The sequence below is a fragment of the Marmota marmota genome, unplaced genomic scaffold (assembly GCF_001458135.2).
Source record: "Marmota marmota marmota unplaced genomic scaffold, marMar, whole genome shotgun sequence".
In the NCBI taxonomy this organism is placed as follows: Eukaryota; Metazoa; Chordata; class Mammalia; order Rodentia; family Sciuridae; genus Marmota; species Marmota marmota.
In genome coordinates, this window is record NW_025999925.1 from 10,383,367 (window position 1) to 10,406,596 (window position 23,230).

At 32.9% G+C, this 23,230-nt stretch overlaps 1 protein-coding gene and 1 non-coding gene across 2 annotated transcripts; both read right to left on the bottom strand.

Moving 5' to 3' along the window:
• Positions 1–247: 247 nt before the first annotated feature.
• Positions 248–23,224, bottom strand: Tmem167a (transmembrane protein 167A). Its single transcript, XM_015497864.2, has 4 exons — positions 23,081–23,224; positions 12,424–12,533; positions 8,642–8,676; positions 248–4,131 (listed from the first exon to the last, which is right to left on the bottom strand). Exons 1-4 carry the CDS (start codon positions 23,081–23,083, stop codon positions 4,061–4,063), a joined length of 219 nt encoding a protein of 72 aa, XP_015353350.1. The 5' UTR covers positions 23,084–23,224; the 3' UTR covers positions 248–4,060.
• On the bottom strand, positions 11,756–11,890 carry LOC125615841. The gene has a single exon (XR_007346441.1). It is a non-coding gene; the product is annotated as a small nucleolar RNA U109 (small nucleolar RNA).
• Positions 23,225–23,230: the final 6 nt, after the last annotated feature.

Here is a 23,230-nt window from a genome sequence, read left to right on the forward strand (position 1 = left end):
GTAGAATTAAAGATTACATATCCAAAGCAAACCACCCAATTCACTTAGGCTGCTAGAAGAAAAAGCAATGAGATTGTACAGTTTTCAGATAAAAACCAATAGAAACACTGGTTCCCCAAACCACTTGGCCAGCCATGAATTAAAATATAAATTAAAATAGAAAATTTCTTCATCCCTGTGACATCAATTTTTTAACTTCTAAAAACTCTTTTCATCATCCTGGCAAAAAGACAACACTAAGAGGCTCTTGAAAGTTCACTTTAATTTTTATTACACACCAGACATATGAACTAACCAGAGATTAGGATGAGTATCTCTATACTCTTAAAAATCACAGGACATATATCTCTTCCTTTTCCTAATATTGAAGTAGCATTTCAGATTATTTTGGGATTAGTCTGGGCAAAGTAAAAGAAATCATGGGAAGGCAGTATATGATGTTGGAGGTACTTTTCAGAAGCTATTAGTGATTTGCAGATTATCAAGGTTGAGTAGTACTCACAATGCTAATATTAGCTACATATTTTGAACATTTATTGTTAGTGGATGGATACCAAGGAAGTGAAGAGTGGTCCCTAAGAGTCTTCCAGTCTTGTTTGAGCTTAAGATTTAGTGATTTCTCAAAAGCTTGATAAAAGCGCAAGTCCCTGCTTACTGGAAATATTTTCTGGGCATCAAGACAGTGTAGTCACCCTAATTTCTTGGGGAGATGTGTGCTTTAACATCAGGGATGCTTTTGGCATGGAGTATAAGCTTCTGAAAATACTAACCTAACAGGTTATTGTCTCTAGCTACCTTCTTCTTGAGGGAGTTTTGTATTAGGCAGGAGGGAAAACATATTCAACTTCAATTTTGAGGTAGGTGATGGATAGGAATGAGAAAAATAAAAGATCCTTTAGGATTTAACATCTGTCCAGCTTTTTGGTTTCTGTCTTAATACTCTGCAGTGGGCACAAAAAACTAGGTATTTATTTATATCTTCATAACACCACTGTGCTCTTGCACCACACTTTCAAGTTCAGCTTTTCTACTGCTCTTCTGAAAAGAAATTCACATTCTGACAAAACTGTCACCCTCTTTAGTGTCTTATAAATAGATCCTGGGACTATCTCAGTAACTGTTATCCATTATATACATAACTTCATTTCTTACTACACGATGACTACAGAGAAGAAACTGAGTACTTATCGCTTCTATTTTCAATAATCTAACATATGCATTCTATAAATGCTTTTTGACACATGAATATTTTATTTATAAGTGTTAAATCTTTTTCACAAAAGGAGGCAGAGATCTGTTTGTTTTTTACTTTGTAAACTTGGAAAACCTATTTCATTCAAACCTGTTTTGTCCTAAGGTAAAACTAGACTAATCATCTTATTACTAAGATGAAGAAGTCTATTACAAATTACATATTGCTATTTTTCCCAGCATGGAAAACTATTTTGAATGTGAACATGTAAGAACATTCAGGTGAGTGCCTGGAACAGTAGAACAAACTTTAACAAGACACTTTTGGACTTGAATCTCAACTTTTAAGCTTATGGGGGAATTCTATAGACTCTGGCTTTTTGATTGACCCTCTTTTAAGACTGCCCAGAAAGGAGACCTACTCCTGTTGCTAGCACAGCTGAAGCTAACCAGGAACTAAGTGTAAGCACAAAACAAAATCTCAGAGAGATTTTTAAAAGAAGCAAAAGCATGAAATGAAGCTAGGAAGAGCATCTGAACCTAGCATGGTATGAACTTCTGCATGCATCCTAACTTCAAGTTCTGTGGCAAGTCTATGTGACAGATGTAGGGGAGAGCATTTGATGCTTAGGCCAATCTTTAATCTTCTTTTACATCCCACCACCTTCCACCTATTAGTAGGCAAATATCTGAATATTCTGTGGGCTTAAAACCATCTACACTGCCCTTGGGTTAGAAAACAAGATTCAATGGTAACTCCTTGAAAAACATACATTAAAGAAAATGCTAATTGCTTTTCTTCATAGATCTTGTGTCTTTTCTCCACCTCCCAAAGAGCTTGTGTTTCAAAAGGTCAGAATGTTTTGGGTTAGGAATAAGCTGCCTCCCACTCTGTTCAACACCTATACATAGTACAATTTTATATGTTACCACAAAATTTTTTTCTTTTTTTTTCAATTTACTGAGCCACATCTCCAATCCTGTTTTGTATTTTATTTAGAGACAGTGTCTCACTGAGTTGTATAGCACCTCACTGTAGTTGAGGCTGGCTTTGAACTTGCGATCCTACTGCCTCAGCCTCCCAAGCTGCTGGGATTACAGGCATGCACTACCGCTCTGGGTACCATAAATTTTCCCAAGAAAATAATTTTTTTCCTTTTCTTTCCACCTCCTTCTTGAAAATGCCAAATTAAAATATCTTAGAACTGATTTCTAGAATCCTCTTTCCTTTTTCATACTAGATTTGTGTTATCATTAAAAAAAAAAAAAAAAAAAAAAAAAAAAAAAAGCTGACAGAGCTTTTGTGGAAAGTCTAGTTGGCAGCAGAGTTGGACAACACATGGCCACCCAGAAATTAGACCTAGAAAGGTGACTTCTCTGCATGGGTATGCTGACAAGTGTCCTATTTTGGGGATAGCCTAAAGATCCTTGACCTAATACAAAGCCCAAGATGTAGTTCAGAGTAGAAACAATTATCATAACCAGATTGCTTGTCCAAAATAAAATGCCACTTTTAACCAACCATAGACAAGGCAATACATTAGCTGTACTAGATGTTTCCTAGGATTCATTCCAAGTAGTTTAAAGTGGCCTTTAAAAACTGATAGTTTCAAATTCTATACTGTTTCTATAGAAGCAGATACTAATAGATTAAAAATAACATCTAATTAATAAACACTACCTACAATGGGGAAATTTTTGGTAAGATTTAAGCTCCTCTTAGCTTGGAAATAGTATGTAAATTTTAGCTTGACCTAAAGAAATGTTAACCATAAATTTATAACTGTCCTCTTGTGAGATCTGTAAGTCATATTCCCAATATTTGTTTTATCGACTAAAAATTAGTCTTCCTTCGATAAAAAAGCTCAAAGAAAGATATTTATGCCATTAGTGTAGATGGTAGATATGAGATCTGTTTATCATCTAAAAAGTTATGAGAGATTATAGTTCAAGTTGGCAGAAAATAAACTAGATTGAAAGTGCTGTATTAAAATAATTAAACAAAAATTCAGTTCATTTGGGGGGGCAACTAAAATAAATGAACATTTTGAAAAGTCAACATTAAAAAGAATAAAAACCACTGAATTATCATCCTACAAATCATTCTGTTTTGTTCTTTTCATTCTAAGAATGTTATCTTTTTCAGAGAACAACAGCTAGCTGGTCCAACTCATGCTTAAGACATATCCATAGTCAATCAGCCTAGTCTAAATCCTCTTATATTAAATATAAACATTTTCCTAGTACTTCTTTTAAGTCACATCCCATTTATCTGACTCCTTAAGAACTGCATGGGCTTGTTTTTAAATATTTTAAACACCTGTAATAAACTACAAAATTTGTTAAGAGTAGAGGCACTCTGGTTAATGGTCAAACTCATATGGCCAGAGGAAAAGTAAGCATTATTGAATATGAATGCAATCCTTACCAACACAAAATTGAACCATTTCTCAATTAAAAAGCTAATCCAAAAAGGTCTCATTCTGTAAAGACTTATCATTTCTAAATCACAGTGAAAGGAACTTGAGTAATTCACCAATTTTGTTTTCTACTATGTGCCTTAAAAATACCCTACTAAAAACTGATATCAGACACAACAGAATGACATTTGCACAAAATGTAATATTGTAGCAACAGTACTGAGGTTGATTGTTACAGACTATTAAACTCTGTGTATCAAATGGTTGTATCTTAGTTATTTATACAGAACATTGGTCCAATAACATAAAAATAGAGAACACCATCTGGAAATTTCTCTCATTCAATGTTCAGAGATAAAAGGGTTAACTATTCTTTCCATTATTTTCTGCAGATAAGTCCTTGTTCACACTGAAGTCTGATGGCAATTAAATTCTGGCATTTTTCCAAGCTACTGTATGAAAAGGATGCTGAAGGCCATCACTACACAGCATACTGCAACATAAGGACTCTTTCGTTCACCTGTTGAAAAAAAGAAGATATTCATTTTGATAAAATGACTAACATGGAAGTGACAAGGCTATTACTATAGGAGAGAAATACACATGAACCAAGATAAAATTCTTGCCTCTGACTCCTACATACTGGGGTAGGAAGGAGAGAAACATAAAAAACATGTCAAATATGGAATGCTTTAACCTGTACTGACTTATTTCTGAGACTACCTTCTTTTTAAGTATTTAGAAAACTCTGAAAGTGCCATTTCTATGTCACTGCATTAAGACAAAATATTAAAAAATATAATGCAGGATATGTAGGACAAAGATCCAAGAGAAATGATCTTAAGTAACTCAACGAAAGTCAAAGAGTTAATTTTCTTCTTGTAAAAAAGAATTTCTACCAATAAAAAGAAATTCACCATACAATATTTAGCCATAATTTTTTTTCCACTGGTAGCAGTTCATTACATGTACAGGAATATGAAGAAGAGGCATTCATGTATTAAAAAAAGGATATAAAATGTATAATAAAAAAACGTAGAGAGAATATTTCTGAGATAGATATTCACATAAAGTCTTTTATTAGGTGAGTATCCCTTGTCTGAAATACTTGAAATAAGAAGTATTTCAAATTTCAGATTTTGGAATATTTGTATAGACTTTACTGTTGAAGCATCCCTAGTCTAAAATCCTTAAATGCTCCCAAATCCCAAACTTTTTGAGCATCACCTCTGTGCTCAAAAAAATTTCAGATTTTGGAGCATTTTGATTTTCAGATAGGGATGCTCAATCATAGTCTGATTACTCAGGATCAGAAATACCTAATTTCAATTTCCACATTGTTTGAGGAGTATTTATATTTGAAGACTTTCCTTTGCATGATGTGTACCTGAAGCTGGCTTGGGAAATTACCTTGCAAACAGATCCAGTGATAGTAAGTTAATTCAAATTCATCTTGACTTTTTCTGTTTCTTTAGTAACTGCAAGGCTGTACTAGTTCATAATACACTAGGCATAAAAACAAAGGAAGGAGGAAGAAATCACATCTAGAAATAATCCTGAGCTATACCCAATGTCCTTTAGTAGAGATGGATTACAATTCCCTCATTTGTATTTTTCTATCACGTTTACAGTCAACTCTTGCCCAATAACCAAGTTCCTTTCTTAATCTAGGAAGTTCAGTTACTAGCACTAGAAAATGTCAGTCTTGATCTCCCTTACTAACTAAAATCCTCAAGGCCATTTCCATTTTCAGAGCTTCCTCATCAAGTTCACACTGCCATACTATCAGTAAGTTTATATCTTTGGGCCTGTTCAATGACAATAGTTATAAAAATATTACACATATATACAAAAGCCAAATTTGGTATTTTTCTGAAAGTGGTTTTATATTCACAGACATTTAATGGACTGCCTTCCATTTAAAGGAAAACCCAGAACGTGAGAAAAATGTTTTTTACTGTACCATCACTTCAACTGAAAAATTTTTTTTAAAACTATAAAATATATTGGATCATAATTTTAAACAATGCTAACATTTTTAAGGTAAAAAAGCCAAGTCATTACACAAAACAAAAACACCTCCTTCTTCCAGAGATTTCAGGAGGATTTCATAAGCAAGTCTGTCACTTATTAGGGCCACTCTCCTTGTTTAGGACAGTCTTATTAAACACCTAAAGGAAGCAATTAATTCTGATCTAAGTTTTCCATCTGCTGAAAATTATTTTTTTAGGAAGTTCTTCTCTTCCTAATCCTCTGACTTAGAATGCTATAATTTACATATGGGTTTCATTTTCCTGTTTTTAATTTTCTTAAAAGAGATTGCCATCTGGTAGAGTTAAACATCTCTGGTTGAACTTGGATAAGAATGTTACTTCTTGTCTGGTCTTAGGTCTGTGTAAGTGAATGTGAAACAGTTGCTGTAATGTGATGTGTAACATGATCAGATGATTTGGCTAGGTCTTTTCCCATTAAACAGCATCCTTTCTTTGTGGATATATTGTGTGTCAAAAAAAGAAGAGCATGTGCTTGAGAAAGCAGCATATAACATCAACATTTTCAAAGCTACTTTGCTAAAATAAAAAGCTAATGTTTTCCACAACTGGCAAGAGGAATACTTTTAATTGACCCATTCAACCTATAGCCAAGGGAGGAAAATAGAAATAATAAGAGCAAGCCAAGACAAAAATTATAATTACATATTAAAATTATAAAATTATAATTAGACATAAAAATAGATTATAGGAGATCATTAATAAAGCTACAAACTATATTTCTTCACCTTCAACTATACTTTCTTTAGGCAATTGTGAACAGAAGTGTCACTCAGGCTGGCTACTGAATGGAGTTATACACATTTTTCTAATTTATTACATAAAATGGACTTAAAATGCCTTAACATTTTCTTTATAAGTTAGCAATTAAACAATACAATTGAGATGGAACTTGGTCTAATTCCAGACCCACTTTTCCATTGTTTTCTTTTTTTGCAGTTTACTTGAAGTATTCTTATTACTCCATTCCTTGGCAATGTTTTTATTTCTTTTTCAGGAAGATTGCCTCTTCAGCAAGCAGTTTGGTTTAATATATTTACATTAACCATTAGATATTAGCTATTAGCATTAACTATCAAGGGTGATATTTTCTCTCTATCTTTGTCTTCTGAGTTTTCTTTGAAGTGCTTAAGACTTTTTTTTTGGTTATTTCAGGGTTTGCAGCTGTCGTGAAAGACCGAGTGCCAGATAAGTATGCACCACAGATCTCTGTAAATCTAGGCCAGGCCTTCTCAACTCCAGCATTACAGAATCTTGGCATGCATAGTTCTGTTGTGAGGGGCTGTCCTGCACACCCTTGGATATTTAGCAAGATCCTAGACTTACACTCACTGTATGTCTCCTATTCTGCTTTTGACAATTAGAACTTTCTTTAGACAATGCCAAATGTTTCTTAATAACCACTTATCTAGGCTACATCTGTGCTTTTACTAATTTAAGGTCAATGCTATTTCTTACAAAAGATCCTCATGCCTGACTTCCTAAGAGAGAATACAGTATGATCAGAGAAAAGGCAACTTAACATTTAAAAGCACATTGAATATCCTGGAAGATAATGTCAATTGCAAAAGTTACTATAGTATATGAGGGCCTTTATGCTTATACTATCATTTTCTACAAACTTGAGAGGCCAGGGAATATCATAATCTCATCATCACAGATTTAGAAAGGAATTCTGGATAATTTAGTATGCTTACAACTTATGGAAGTTGTTAGTGGGGTCTTGCCTATCATTAAACATTCAATAGAGAAAAAACTGTTGTGAAATTAGTTCAATGGTTAACATATGAATTTGGAAGAAGTGTTAAAGACTTCAGATACATTATATTGATTCCCAGATCATCTTCAGAAAAATTTGGTAAGTGGTATGAGAACTTAGTTTATATGTTTCCATCTCTAATAATTTTGTTTCAATCTTGTAAAATTTCTACATCTCCATGGAGATGAAAATCAAAGTAAAACACAATATTCTAAGGGGAACACAGTTTATCTGAGGAAATAACTTTAAATTCCCCAGCCTGTTTATTAAAGTTATATATTTGAGGCATCCAGGCTGTTGTTAGGCTGGCTAACTAGATTAAATATCTAATGCAGAAAATTCTTCTGCATTATGAAAGTACACAGCTTAGTGAAAGAAAAAAGTAGGTACGCATATATTCAATGTTAGAAGAAGAGTAATAAAAATTTTTTGGTTTGCATATAATCCAAAAAGGGTAATATTCATTTTCTATCCAAGTGTTGTTAATTAAGTACAAATTCAAATGCCATGGAATTTTTTTTTTTTTTGAATCAGGCATGTTAAAAAAAATGGTATAATTTATTATTCAACCATTTTGAATTTTCTAATCATTTTGAGTATACTATATGATGTGTGTAGTGATATTTTATATATATATATGTGAGAATGGGATAAGAATTTAATATTATTTACATATAGAAACATACAAGTTTTGAATTATCTTAAGCTTTTCATTAGATGAGAAATCCATCCTCTTATCAAAATGGTACATAAGATACAGAACACCATGCTCTATACTATGAATATGTGTATATAAAATTATATATACATTTATTTAAAATCTCAAAATTAGGGATGCAAGATATTTGATATCTGAATTAGAGTGACTTTTCTTCTATTTTTTTAAATGTAGATGGACGCAATACCTTTACTTTATGTGGTGCTGAGGATTGAACCCAGTGCCTCATATGTGCAAGGTGAGTGCTCCACCACTGAGCTATAACTCCAGCCCCTCTCTTCTATTTTCTAACTCCCTATTAATGAAATATTATGAAGTATTAATGAATCTAGTTTTAAATAGCATAAAAAAAAGAACTTGGAGCTCTACAAATTTTTGCAAAACTGCATGTAATTGGGAAGTCTGCACTTTTAAAACTGACATTTGACTTTTGTGAGTATGACACAAGTAAACTGATCAACATTTGTAGCTGAAGAAATGAAGAGAAATCATAGACACTTACCAATTCTGGCACACTTCCAAAATATTCCCAATAGTCTGCACAGAATAAAAAAAAGTGGCTATTGATTACTGGGAAGTGTTAACTCATCCTGTCAATATCATATAGAAAATTAATTATACACTGTCATTTTAACACTTAAAACTCAGCTTCAAATCTGAAATCTGCTTGTTTGATGCTAAGCCACCATTTATGTATCAAAATAGGACACAATAGCATATCAACCATTAGTGGATAATGTTATGAATTAGAATATAGGTAGCGTAATAAGTCAAAACCAGTGTAAATTAATGTGAGAGTGGTAAAAGTTTGCATAAGGACTTCTTGTACTGATTCAGTCAACTTTATTCAAGTGCTTTACCACCTTCAAAAGCAGGGAAAAAAAAGGAAAGAAAAGCAGAAAATTGCTCAATGGTGCATGCTTCTAATCCCAGTTATTTAGAAGGCTGAGGAGGGAGGACTGCAAGTCTGAGGCCAGCCTAAGTAAATCAGGAAGACTCTGTCTCAAAATTAAGATATTAAAAGGGCTGGGGATGCAGTTCAGTGGTGGAGCACTTGCTAGCACATGCATGATGCCCTTGTTCAATCCCTAGTACCACCAAAAGAAAAAAAAAGGGTAGAAACTTTGACAATTTAAGTATTAATTTTGAAAAAATGATACATAAACATAGGTTTTCGCTGAATTTTGACATTTATATAAAAATTTCTTATAGAATACAACTATAATTAAATAATCTATAATCATGAACTGCAGTGATACTGCTTACCTATGTCATTCAATAAAGGGAAATACAGTATATAGCAGTTTTTTAAAAAAATATTTCTTAGCTGTTTTTAATGAAAGACAAAAGTATGTAGCTTTTTTTAATTTAGGAAAAAGTTTCAGAGTTTAGGAGAAACTAAGTATGAGTTCACTAAATATTACCTTTAAAACACATATTCCATAAATAAGAACTGGAATGAAGGTGTTCTTTTCAACTCCATGAATAATTATAAATTAAATACATATAAATGGATACATTATTTATTTGACACATACAAAAAAGGAACAACTTTGAAAAGAATAAAGCAACTCTAACATCAATGAACAGAGATATCTAAAAAATAAAAATAAAAACATGGTAGACACTATTTTGCTGGTCTGACAAGACTAGAATTATAAATAGAATTACATGTGGTACAAATTAAGATAAACCAACAATATTTTCCCCTATAAAGACTGACTCAACAAAATCACAATACTTAAATTTCAGGGAAATTTATATGATACTTTTTTTTGGAACAAATGGCTGGTGAATGAATCATTATACCTTAATAGTTAGGATTTAAAAAAATACTAAAATATTGGTTCAATTAATTCCCATATATGTTCTTCCTCCAAAAGTGTAACAACTTCCTGACCTCAAAGCATAGTCTCTCAGTTCATTTTAAATTAATGAGCAAAAATTTTATTATTTTATTTAAAAAAGTTTATTTCAAAAGATGGACATTCTGAAAAGTAAAACAAATTTACTGTAGGAATGAAAGGACAGTAACATTTCTGAAAAACACATTTCTGAAAGGAAGATAAGCTAATGTAAAAGGCTAGACTGTATTCAAATTTAGTCCTACTTACTGATGCATAACAGTGGGGAGGTTATTTATTCTCTTTAATATTAGCATAATTACTCTCATGGAGTTGTTTTCAGGAAAAAATGAGGGATTATATGGAAAGTCCTTATAATAGTGACTAATATGCTGTGTTTAGTAATATACAGGCTAAAGGCACATATGACACTAACACTAGACATTAATTAAAATTGGCTAACCAATTCTTAAAACACAAATGCCAAATGTCTTCTTTGATATAAAGAGAGCAACTAAGATCAGAACAGGGAAGAAGAGCATGAGGAAAAGATTAACATTAAACAGAGACGAGTGGGGGGAGAGAAAGGGAGAGAGAAGGGAAACTGTATGGAAATGGAAAGAGACCCTCATTGTTACACAAAATTACATATAAGAGTTTGTGAGGGGAAAGGGGAAAAAAAAAAACAAGGGAGAGAATTAAACAACAGCAGATGGGGTAGAGAGGGAAGATGAGAGGGAAGGGGAGGGGGGATAGTAGGGGATAGGAAAGGTAGCAGAATACAACAGTCATTAATATGGTATTATGTAAAAATGTGGACGTGTAACCGATGTGATTCTGCAACTTGTATTTGGGGTAAAAAATGGGAGTTCATAACCCACTTGAATCAAATGTATGGAAGATGATATGTCATGAGCTTTGTAATGTTTTGAACAACCAATAAAAAAAAATTGGCTAACATTTCTTCATCAAAACAGAAGAAAAACAAGCTAAGCATATGTAAAGCCATATAGGTTCCTTGATTCTAAAAGCCAATTGATCACAATACCACTAATAATTTAAAGCTACTCTGGTTGAAGAGGTAGGCTGAAGTGCCTGGAGCAGGTTATCTGAAGCTCCTCCAAGACCCTCCATGGAAGAGTTTCAGCTGGCACTCCAATGAACATAGTCAGAAATCATTATATCACAGAAGCCATATCTTTACAAGTCTTATGTTCTAGAATAACAAAGTATCATCAAGAAAATGATTTTGGATTTTTCAACGTATTTCTCTACCTAGATATATTTCTGCAATATCACAAGCATTTGTTAAAAAAATAGGAACTATTAAAATAGTTGATAAAAACTTAGTGTTATGGCTGTACATCAGTAAATAAATCTGTTGATATAGCTATAAGTTCAATAAAACTAGGAAAAAGATAAGTAGCAATGTTTTACTGCTGCTTAGTTCTATATTATTTGAAGCAGCAAAAATGAAGTTATTTAAATAGTGCAGTTATCAAGAACCTGCTTTATCCAATCTGTCTAGACATCTCCACCTAAACATGGTATATATAATAAAGAAAAGGTGATTATGAATCTCATAAAAAACATGTAATTGTAACAGAAAGGGACAGTCTGTAAAAATTTCTTCTAAGGAAAACACATGTACAAATCAAATAGTGCTTAACATTTATAAAGAAGAAACAAGGACTTTCAGAAAACTTTTGAATAGTAGACTGTATTAATCTAGACATTAAAATGTAAAAACAGGAATGCTTTTTTTGGGTTCTTTATGTTGGAGAAATATACTACCACTCAACCTCTACTGTAAGGTTGGCAGCCCTGAGAACTCCTTTGTTAATGTAGCATGTTATGGATACATTTCTGCACCTAAAGCATTGAGGGGCAGACATTTCCACATGCAACCTTTCTTCTGAAAGAAAAATTTCATAATAGGACCAGAAAAGTACAAATAGCCTATTGTACTATTATGTGCCTATTCTTTTAGTGACACGAATTCTTAATATTTTATTAGGTAGATATTATGTATTATATTAGAATTCTCAACACCTGATTAATGAGAATAAAGTGTTGAATAGTAAGTGCAATAGGAGTTCAGAGAAAAGGGCAGAATGGAGATGACAATGTGTACAAAGAAGATAGGACATTGTCATAATAGCTGATGGACAATTAATGTTTTCATCTTCAGTAGGTTAAACAAAATCCCTCAAATACATTTTTTTAACAGGTTAAATTTCAGGTCATACTTCAGATCACTTGTGAAATTTATCTTGTATTTAGTAAGATACTGTAAGTATAAAGTTTTGGATTTTTAAAGATAGGGAGAAAATATAAAAAGTGATTATAAACTAAACTACAAACAGAATTAAATTATCTAATGACTTTCATGGTAATTTACATTCAATGTCTGTAAGATCAGACATCATTAGTAACATACCCAGTTTTATTTCTGTCCAGGAGGCTGGGTGCCAAGGACCGGATATAAGCACAGGTACATATAAGCAGCAAGATTACAGTCAACAGACTCTGAAAATTGAAAATGGCAGACTAAAAAGAGAAAAAAACAAATTAATATCACAGGAAAAACTGTCTAAATAAGACATGCCAGACAAATACTTATTAAAACTCATGCTTTTAATTCTTCAACAAGGCAAACAGAATGACATGTCTGACAACACATAAAACCAGAATTATGAACTGTTCCACAGGTGCATATTCCTCTGCATTTTTTGGGCTAACGAATGCAGGAGACGCAACAGAAACTGTCAATTCCAAAACTTGTAAAATTTTGTAATTCAGAATAGCTGATCACAGCAAATCAATATGTAATAAACACAGACATTCTAGACAGAACACCATGGTCTCTAAGCTCTTCCAGTAGCTAGCCATATGATCAGTGAAATTACTGGTGTAAATTTCGGTTTTAAATCTGTAAAGCTGGGGGAGATTGGGGAAAAAAGATTAAATGTTGACTAAAGCTTCTTTCAATTTTGAACTTTTTCTGGGATAAATATGCTTTAAGAGATCATGTTCCATGCCTGGACAAACAGTAGGCAATTAGACAATGCTTGCTTTTCTTTTCTATTTCTTTTTTTCCCCCTGTAGACTCTTTTAAGTCATTAGTCAATAGTTCTTATTCTAAAGGTTAACAAAGGAATCATAAGAAACCATAAGTTTTCACAGTCAAGGTATGCTTACTCTTTAAAAAAGCTCAAGCGTCACCGTTTTCAGGATGTCTCCTTGAACATATCTGCTTCCGCTCTCATATTTCATTTAGTATACTCTTTTCTATTTCCACAAAAAAATGCAACTTTTGTTATAATAGTCATCCCTGAACGGTGGACACTGTTACCAGACTCTCAAGTCTCTAGCAACTGACCATGTGCTTGATACAAGGCAGAAGGCCAAACAAAAATGTTTGAATAAAAAATTTTGCTATATTTTGCTTATAGGTTGCTATTTAAACCTATAAGTTTTATCTAACTCTTAACTCTGAATTCCTCAAATTTTCTGTTACTTAATATAGTCTAAAAAAGATAAAAATGATTTGTAATTACCATTTTAATACTTCTCTATGCAAATAACTACATGGATATAGCAAAGGTAAAGTTTAATGTGACTTAAATTTTAATTGAATTGGGTTTTAACTTTGTACCCTTCAAAGCAAGTGATAACTACAGATTGATTTTAGATAGAACACACAGTAGTACCTCACAATGCTCATCTTTCAAAGGTCACATTTTGAACATGTACATGAATATTTTAATAAACAGTATTAGATAATAACCTCATGAAATACAAAGCAAACTGCCTCCTAGCCAACATGACTAAATGTATACTTAGCTTGTATTCTGTTTGGGGAACAAGGCTAGATGCTGGGGGGCATGATGCCTTCCTTCTAGTAGTTTATGGCTAACAACAATTAGTGATATTCACTAAGTGCTTGTTTTGTACTATTTATCTTCATTATCTGATATAGACATTATTATTACCTTTCCATTATAGATGAAAGGTACACAACAGCTAGAAGAGCTAGAAAAGGACACGCCCTTTTAAAACTAAATAACAATACACTGTAGTATGTGCAAGTAATGGCTTGAGCCATGGGGACAAAGAACGTTTCCACGAAGAAAAGTTGAGAAGAAAGCAGGAACAATTATAATTCAAGAGGGAACAATTTAGAATAGAGGACAGGCTCCAGAAGAGACAGAAACATGGGATGGGGCGGATGGGGGGTGCAACACAGAAGAAGGAATCTATATGTTCAGGAAATAATGAGCAGACTTACTGTATTAAACAGAACAAAGATTCCTGTAGTTAAGTGGTTGGAAAAGAAATCTGCAAAGTGCATTTATCATCTTTCTAATGGAGTATGTTAATTCACAATTTTGTCATGTGTTTTTCTTTCCTCTCCTGAATACCTTCTTAAACATGCTTAAATGATGATGTCCGAGACTAGTTTCTTAGTATGTGTGTGGTAGGAGAGAGGTAGGGTCAATGATGAAACACCGGTTATATGAAGATTTATCTTACCCTTCTTTTTACCTTTGTGTGTTTTAACTTTTTTCATAATAAAAGATAAAGAGGCACTTAAAAACATGCCTGCTATTAAACTGGAGTATGTATATATACATTTGTGTTTGAAACTATTTACAAAAGGAAATTGTTTAGAAGTACAAAATATATGATACATACATCTTAGCTTTGGGGTTTAAAGACTCTAAAATTTAAACAAATAGTCTTAGATGGCAAAGTTTTATAGATGTTCTTAGACTCTGGTCAAAAGAGTGTTTCTAAGTTACAGACATTAGCCTGTTACCTATAGCATTCTTCTTAATGTTTTGCATCTGCAAACCCCTGACACAAAATTGTAGTCTCAGGGATAAAGGAAACAGATGTCCCTATTCAGTAATAATAACTAGGATCTTCAATATGAAAATGTTATTAAAGATGATGAGTATATATGATCACAAAAAATAAGTAAAACTCATTTACTGAGTTTAATTTTTTCAGATCCTTTAAATCATTAAGTCTTCTTCAAAATACTGTTTTTCTGAATATGCCATCTGTTTTCAACTGATTGGTACTGATTCATTCTTCCAGTCTTAATTCCAGAATCACCTGCTCTACACACCAATCAGAATCTTAGTACGTCCACGTACTATATACATATATTCCTATGTTAGCATCCCTCAACTATGGTATAATTGTTTCCTCCATTTTGAAATTTTTTTTATCTTTCCTATACTATTAAATGAATATATAGCAGTTGCTAAAAAAATCATGAATGAACAATAATATTTTAACAAATACAAAGCACACACAGATTCCAAATTAACAATAAGCATTATTTAAAAACAGACAATATTCAAGAGAAACACCCACATATTTCTGAACCTTTATATTTATTTGTCAAAGATATTTTGGAAAATGAAGTGAAAAAAAATTCTCAGGTCCAGGGTCCACCTAAGTTTCAGTCGTAGTCTAATAGCTAATAATCTTCATTTTTGTGCCTGATGAAACCAATGTTTTAAGACTATAGACAGTTCCCAATTTACAATGGTTTGACTTTTTCAACTTTATAATTGTGCCAAAGCAATACACATTCAGTAGAAACTATACTTCCAAGTATTGAATTTTTTTCTAGGCTAGTGGTATGTAGCATGATACTCTTCCTGATGCTGATCAGTGGCAGTGAATGCAGCTATACTTTAAAGTGCTATGTCACTAAACTATGATGTTGAGAATGTTAGGTGTATTAAATGCTTTTGCAACTTTATTTTCAACTTATGATATACTTACTAAGGACATTATCTCACTGTAAATGCATAAGCACCTATACATAAAATTAAGAGCTACTTTAATAAAAATACAAATAGAGCACTCACACAATAAAGACTAATCCTTCATTTTAAAGATCGGGCTTTTATCAATAACATCAGTGAGAAAATACACTTTCATTATATACACTTATTAAAACAAAACCTAGCTAGATGTGGTGGTATATGTCTGTAATCCTAGCTACTCAGTAGGCTGAGGCAGGAGAATTTTAAGTTTAAAGCCATCTTTTGCAAATCAGTGAAACCCTATCTCCAAATAAAAAATAAAAAGGGCTGAGAATGTATCTATCTCAGTGGTAAAGCACTGAAAAAGTTCAATCTCTAGCACCACAATTAAAAAAAAAAAAAAAAAAGCCTAAGTCTGTACCAAGAATGACTTAAGAAGATTACTGATGTTAAACCATGGGAGCTGGGGCTGGAGCTCTGTAGCAGAGCACTTGCCTAACATATGTGAAGCACCAGGTTCAATCCCTAGGACCACATAAAAATAAATAAAATAAAGCCATGCTGTCCATCTATAACTACAAAAATTAAAAAAAAAATTAAAAAATGCACAGTAGGAAAGGAAATAAGGAAATATTTATAAAAACAACTTTTATCTCATAATTTCTTAGTTCTGATTTATGTTATTTAATGTTAACAGTTAACTAAAATTACTGAACTGGGATGCATGCTTTTTCTTTTTTATGCTTTTTCTTTATGCCTCTCAGGTACTGTCAAAGGGTCTCTGAGGCTCCTCATTAATTAAGTCAAAACTAGTACGAATACAGCAATATATTTTAAAGGCAGACACTGGTCACATTATCTGGCATATTTTTTTGTAGAACTTGATTTTTATAATTTAAATACATTTTTCTCTCATACTGGCACTCTATTTTAGGAATTCTTATTTAATAGGTGAATAGAAATATGGATAATATCATATTTATAGTATTCCCACTGCTAGTACTTTGAATTTGAAATAAGAAGGCAGGTGTTGTATGGCTGCTTTCTTAGCTTCCTACAAATTCACATTAATCTTGGTTTGATTCTCCCTAAAGAAATAAATGCTCATTTTTCACGTTGCTGACCAAAATAAGCTGACTTTGAAAAGAAAAAAGGAATTCTCTACGGCAAACAGATCTTTCTGTATAGTTTTTTTGCCAACTGTACTAAAATAATAATCAAGGGACAGAATTTTACAACCAAAGATATTAAAGATTCAGATTCATTTTAACATAGATGTATATTATTCATGATTAAAGATATTATATCGATAGTTGATATTTTACATATGTAATTATAATTTAAAAAACAAAAATATGCAATAAGTTACCTAATATATCATAAAATCAAAGTACATTTTATACTTTTCAATACCTTTGTTTCTAAAAATGCCACATTTTCCTCATAGGAAATGTAGTTTATAGGAATAATACTGTAAAAACTTAATCCTATGTCTGAACATCAAAAAAATCAAGTTGTGAAAAACAGTGTCATAAAAGCAAAGGTAAAGATTTCTAATGATCTCTATAATCATTTATAAAATAGTAGTTATGACACTGGCTCTTCTTTGCATAAACATGTATTCATGCTGGTTTCTTTTCTTTCTTTCTTTTTTTAAACAAGATATCACTATACGAGTAAGTTTCCTAAAACTATCCTTAAAAAACAACAAACAAAGAATGAACAACTTTCCTTAAGTATGCAGAGCTCTTCGATCTTTTTAGTAGTGGAGGATAGTGCAATGATTAAGGTCAATGGCCTCTAGACTAGTTCTGAAAGTACTTTCTTCTAGCTGTATGACTTTGGCTATGCTTACTTTGTGCTTTAGTTTCCTATCTGTAAAAAGGGAGATTATTTTACTGTTATTGATAGCCAAATTAATCTATTCTCTAACCAGTAAAGGTGTTTTGAGGTTGTTAGAGGGGGAAGGGAGTACTAGAATTGCTGGATGGAAAACAAGTCACATTTCGCATTTTGATGTGTGCTCTAGTTTGCATTCTATAAAGGTTGTACATACACACACATATTTGTAATTTTACTGAATTTAAGAGTTTTTGTGACAGAATTTAGATAGCTCAAATATTTTATATGCACTGTAGAAGATGTTGAAAAGTAAAACTTTCCTCTCTAAATCAAAAATGGGTTTGGTAGTTCCTTCTAGAGACTCTGGGAAAGAACCTGTTTCCTTGCTTCTAGAGACCCCCCCCATTCCCTCTTAAGTATCCTTGTAATTAAACTGCCCCTTCTCCTCATAATCCAGAATAATGTCTATATATCAAAATTCTGAACTTAAATCATATAGGCAAAGTCACTCTTGCGATGTATGATAACATTCATTGGTTTGGGGTGGGGAGACATTCTGTGTACTAAAGCTATAAATATTTCTTTTCTATAAAGGATATCAATGACATTTCCTTGAAATTGTGCTGCATATGGCACCTTCTGGTATACAATTTCCAATAAAATCAGAATAGTAACCCTTGAGGTTGTGAATTGTACCTACCCTGCCTTGTCTTGTGCTGATTCTTCTAAAATGGCATAGTAGGTCCTCAATTTTTCTTCCAAATCTCTTCTATTATTACTCTGTATTGCAGAGCTATCCTCCTGCTTATAACTAATCAGAACTTCTGATAAGCTTTAAAGTAATTAGTGCTATGGCACCAAGTTAATTTATCCAAACCAGAAAAAATAAACTTGTTGACCCAATTACTTTGTATAAGCATTATGAAATAAATAATTAGTAAGGTATTTTGAAAGAAATACAATAATTAAGATTTTTCATTGCTTATCTATCATTATATGCAATAATTTATTAATGAATAGATGGACACTGCTTAATGCAACACTAATGTATTGAACATGAAATTACTTGCAATGTTGCTAAACATTTTACAATTCTATATTCTTAAGTCCATTTAAAAATTAGGAATATTTTCTTCAGATTCAATTTGTTATCATATTTTATCTATTAAGATAAAATTTCTTGAGTCATTCTTGAATGCTAAAATTATATTCATTGAGTTTAAATGTAAGAATGAAAATTCTATATAGGAGATTTGTTAAAAAAAATTTTAATGGGGAAAGAGCCAATCAATACAAAGGTACAAAAATACCCCATGAGAAAAGCAAAACTATACACATCAGTATGCTAAACATGCTTTGCTTATGCAATGCTCAATGATTGGCTATTAACCATACTTAATCTACAGAAAGAACTTTGAACCTATAGTATTTTCATTAGTATTCAATCACTTTGGCTCAATGTAGTGTATTTAACTTTAGAATTATGTTGACTGTTTCCTATGCTGGAAATAAGCTTTTAAAAAATATTTATTTCTTAGTTTCAGATGGACACATATCTTTATTTTTATGTGGTGCTGAGGATTGAACCCAGGGCCTCATGCATGCTAAGTGAGCACTCTACCACTGAGCCACAACCCCAGCCCAGAAATAAGTTTTACTGACATAATTCCTCTGGCATAAATCAAGACCTTTTAAAACAAACATTGAATACTAAACACAGAATTTAGAAACTTTTATTAATATCTACTTATTTTATTTCAAACTAGTTTATTCCTCTCTGGTGGTACAGAGGAACAAAGAAATGACATTCGTGACCTAATTATGATAAAAATTATACACTACTGGAAAAGTGGGTCAGTATTTATCATTTACAAATATAGGTCAGGTTAGCATTTTCCAATTAGTTTCTACTTGTAAACTCATATATGCCACTACTGTCTCTTAAAATGGAAAACAGGAAAATGCAGGATAAACATTAGCCTCAAATGAATGTACATAACCCATTTCCTTAGCACCAGTGGCTACTAAACATTTGCATTATTTAATATATAAAATTTGTCCTTGGACAAATTTACATTTTTACTTATCCGTTTCATTTGTAAAGTGAGGGTGATGGGTTAAATGTTCATTTGACCTTGCCAGTCTTGTTTCAAAAAGGTATACCCTTCTCTCCTCTATTTAGGAGTGTACTTAAAAACCTCCCATGGTTATGAGTAAAGCTGCAGTCTGTTGTAGATATACCTCAACTGTTCTCCACCAGCAAAACCTGTGGCCATTTATAGTTATCTTCATTGAAAGATATCTACAGTGAATTTACCATTTGTGCTGCTCAGTTTTGAAGGTATTTTATATACAACTCAGATTTAAATATAAGACTATGAGGATGTCAAAAATTTTTAAGAAAAGAAATATGCAAAACTATGAAGAACAGAGTGAAAAAGAATGAATAAATGCTTCATATGAGTCTGATAAAATGATGTGACCAAAGGTTATTCTGAAGGACCAAGAGTAAATCATGCTATAAGGGACCATTTGACCATGCAATCAGAAAAGACAAAGACTGATAAAATGGTAATGCTTCTGAAAACTGGAGGTCAGACATGGTATAAACCCTGGCTGCTCATCATAATCATCTAGGGCTTTTAAAAACAATGTCCCGAAATATGTTCTTATCTGGTCTGGAATCTGTTGTTTCTCAAAACTCCCAGAAAGTTTTTACTTGCAAAGTTAAAAGCACTTTGGCAAGAGGACTTACATTCCATCAGATTTCTATTAGTCTAATGCTGTGGTTCTCACAGTGAAGTTCATATAACTCTTTCAAGGGTTTATGAGGTCAAAACTATTTTAATAATACATGAAGACATTTGCCTTTCTACTGTGATGCCACATTGATAGATGATGCAAAAGGAATAGTGGCAACAGAATTATTACCTTAATCCCCCCACCCTATTCAAACCTTGCTTTTTCTTTTAAATTTTTAGCAGAATTTATGGCATTATTTTGTAGTACACACAGCACAGGTTTGGTGACAAAAGGAGTCATTAAGTTTAAATCTTAGCTTCACTATTTATATGTGCTGTGATCTTAGACAAGAGACTTAACATTTTTATCTATTTCTTTTTTCATTTATAAAATATGGCCAGTAGTACTTTTAATATAAAACTGCACAAGCTTCTTTTTTCTTAAAAGAATTAAAATCTTTGTATGAGTTTTTTGTTTTAAATTTTAACAGTTTAAGGGAATATCCAGCAGGTTATCACTGTCTCAGTTCAAGTTCCTCTTCAATATTACCAGTTACCTGTGTATCCTTTCACAGCCATTCTACACATATAAGAATACCTACCTATAGTTGGTCCTCTGTATCTGTGGGTTCAAAATCTATGGATTCAACCAAGCATAGACTGAAAATACTGGGAAAAAATTGCACATCTGTACTGAACAAGTTTCTTGTCATCATTCCCTAAACAATACAGTATAACAACTATTTACCCAGCATTTATCGTATTGGGTACTAAAAGTAATACACAGAGAATTTAAAGTACATGGGAGGATGTGTCTATACTGTATGCAAATATACCATTTTATATAGGGGGGTAAGTATCTGAGATTTTAGTATACTTGGGAGGGTCCTAGAATCAATCTCCCATGGGTGATAAGGGACAATTGTATGTTTGAGAGCAACAAATCACTAGACTTATTTTACCCACAATTCTATTGTTTCTATTCATAGCATGAAGATTTCCAGCACCTACATATTAAAATGTTTGGGTTCTGACTTCACTATTTGCTAGGTGCATGATTCCAGGTACTTTCTTACACCTCATTTCCTTTATCCATAAACATCTACTCAGAAGTTGTGAGCGTAAAATAAAACAATGCATATAAATTATTTTTTTGAATAGAACCTAGTACATAGTAAGTACTAATGAATGAAAGCTATTATTGTTATTTTTGGAAAAGGAAGCACAGTAACATAGTTTACTGCTGATCTTAAAACTATATCTTGCTTTTAGCTGGTGTATTGATAGATATTGAAAAGAAGGATGTATCTTTGTCTTGTATTATGAGTAAAACAATTCAATTACAGCTTCTAGGAAGATATGCAAGAATGAGTCTTCCTAATTCTTTTAAATTGAAAAATGAACACAGTTTTTGCTAAATTAAATAAGTTAAATGATACCCTTAAAAGCAAATGTATTGTATATTGTAACAGGTGGGAAAAGAAGCTGAAAGAGAAAATAAAATCCATACTCAGAGAAGGATTAATGTACTAATAAACTTATCTCCTTTAATAGAGAAATTTGACTTATACCTAATTATATTCAAACTTGCCAGCAGAATGTAGGTGAGATTAATAATTATTTTTCAACTATAAGTCTGAGATTTGTGTGGTATATGGGAATTCTGCAGAAACTTCTAAGAACACAAACTCAGTAATATTTTGCCATGGAAATTCTTAGCTTTTGGAAGGGTCATGGTTGCTTCTGACTCTATAAAAACAGGCATATATCGGGTTGGCATGCTCATAAAGGCTATATTTGGCACACTGATTTCATAACTTCACCATGAGGGCTTTGTGGAAGGTTGTTGGCATTTACCATAACAAAAGTAAAATGCTTTCAGATATAGCTTCAGAGATTTACATTACATCCATCTCCTGGTGGCCCTGGCTTTACTTCTTTCCTTTGCAAATATCTTTTGCGATTATCCTTACTTAATATTAACACTTTTCTATGAGACCTAAATTACCAAAGGAATCTACAATAAAACAAAATAAAATAAAATACATTTAAGAAAGTAATGCAGGCAGGGATGGAAGCTGAGGTCAAACATAACTATGAGAAGTACAATAAGCTATTAGACGAGAAACCAACTTTTGCTCTGAACTTCAATTATTAAAACCTACAGTTTGGAATGAAGCATCTTTAGGATTGTGGAAAATAATTTGGAAAGGGTACAAAAGGCCACTGATTCAACAGGTGAAATTAAAGATGTTGAGTCTGATGTAGAAAAAAAAAACAAACAAACAAAAGAACAAATAAAACCCGGGTCAAACACGTAGGGAGAGCTAAGGAAACACAAAAATGAATTAAAAAAAAAAAAAAGCAGATGATAGAGAAGCTCTAAAATTCCAAAGAGTCAATGTCCACAGATAACCTATATAACCGACCGGTTAAGTCAAAACAGCGCATTCTCCCTTAACAAGGAAGGGCGAGCCTCAGCTAGAAGGGCTGGGATCCGAGACTACGGGGTCCTCTTTGGAAGGTCAGCCCGGATTCTCCCTGGTTGGACGTTCGGGGGCACATGGCTCCGTGGCCTGTGCACCCTCCGAGTCCCGGGAAAATCAAGTTAGTGACAGAACACTTTGGCTCGTGCACCCAGGGCGCCCGCACAAACCCGCTGCCCTAGTGCGGGGAACAGACCCTGCTCGAAGCTAAGTCGCAACCCGGCAGCCCCGATTCTTACCATAGTGAGGCCAGCGATGCCCCAGCCACATCACCCTTCCGGGCCCAAGGCGGAAGAGGCGTGCACGCCCCACATGCCCTTCTTGATCTCTTCAGCAGTCCGGTTGGGCCTATCACGGCACCTCCTCCGCAGCTTCTCGAGACCGACGCT

What these genes read in the sequence shown, in the direction of transcription:
- Tmem167a (XM_015497864.2), bottom strand. An exon ending in CTGGACAGAAATAAAACTGG is followed by an intron (nt 8,677 to 12,423) that starts GTATGTTACTAA and finishes TATTCTGTGCAG; the next exon opens with ACTATTGGGAATATTTTGGA. An exon ending in TTGGAAGTGTGCCAGAATTG is followed by an intron (nt 4,132 to 8,641) that starts GTAAGTGTCTAT and finishes TTTTTTCAACAG; the next exon opens with GTGAACGAAAGAGTCCTTAT.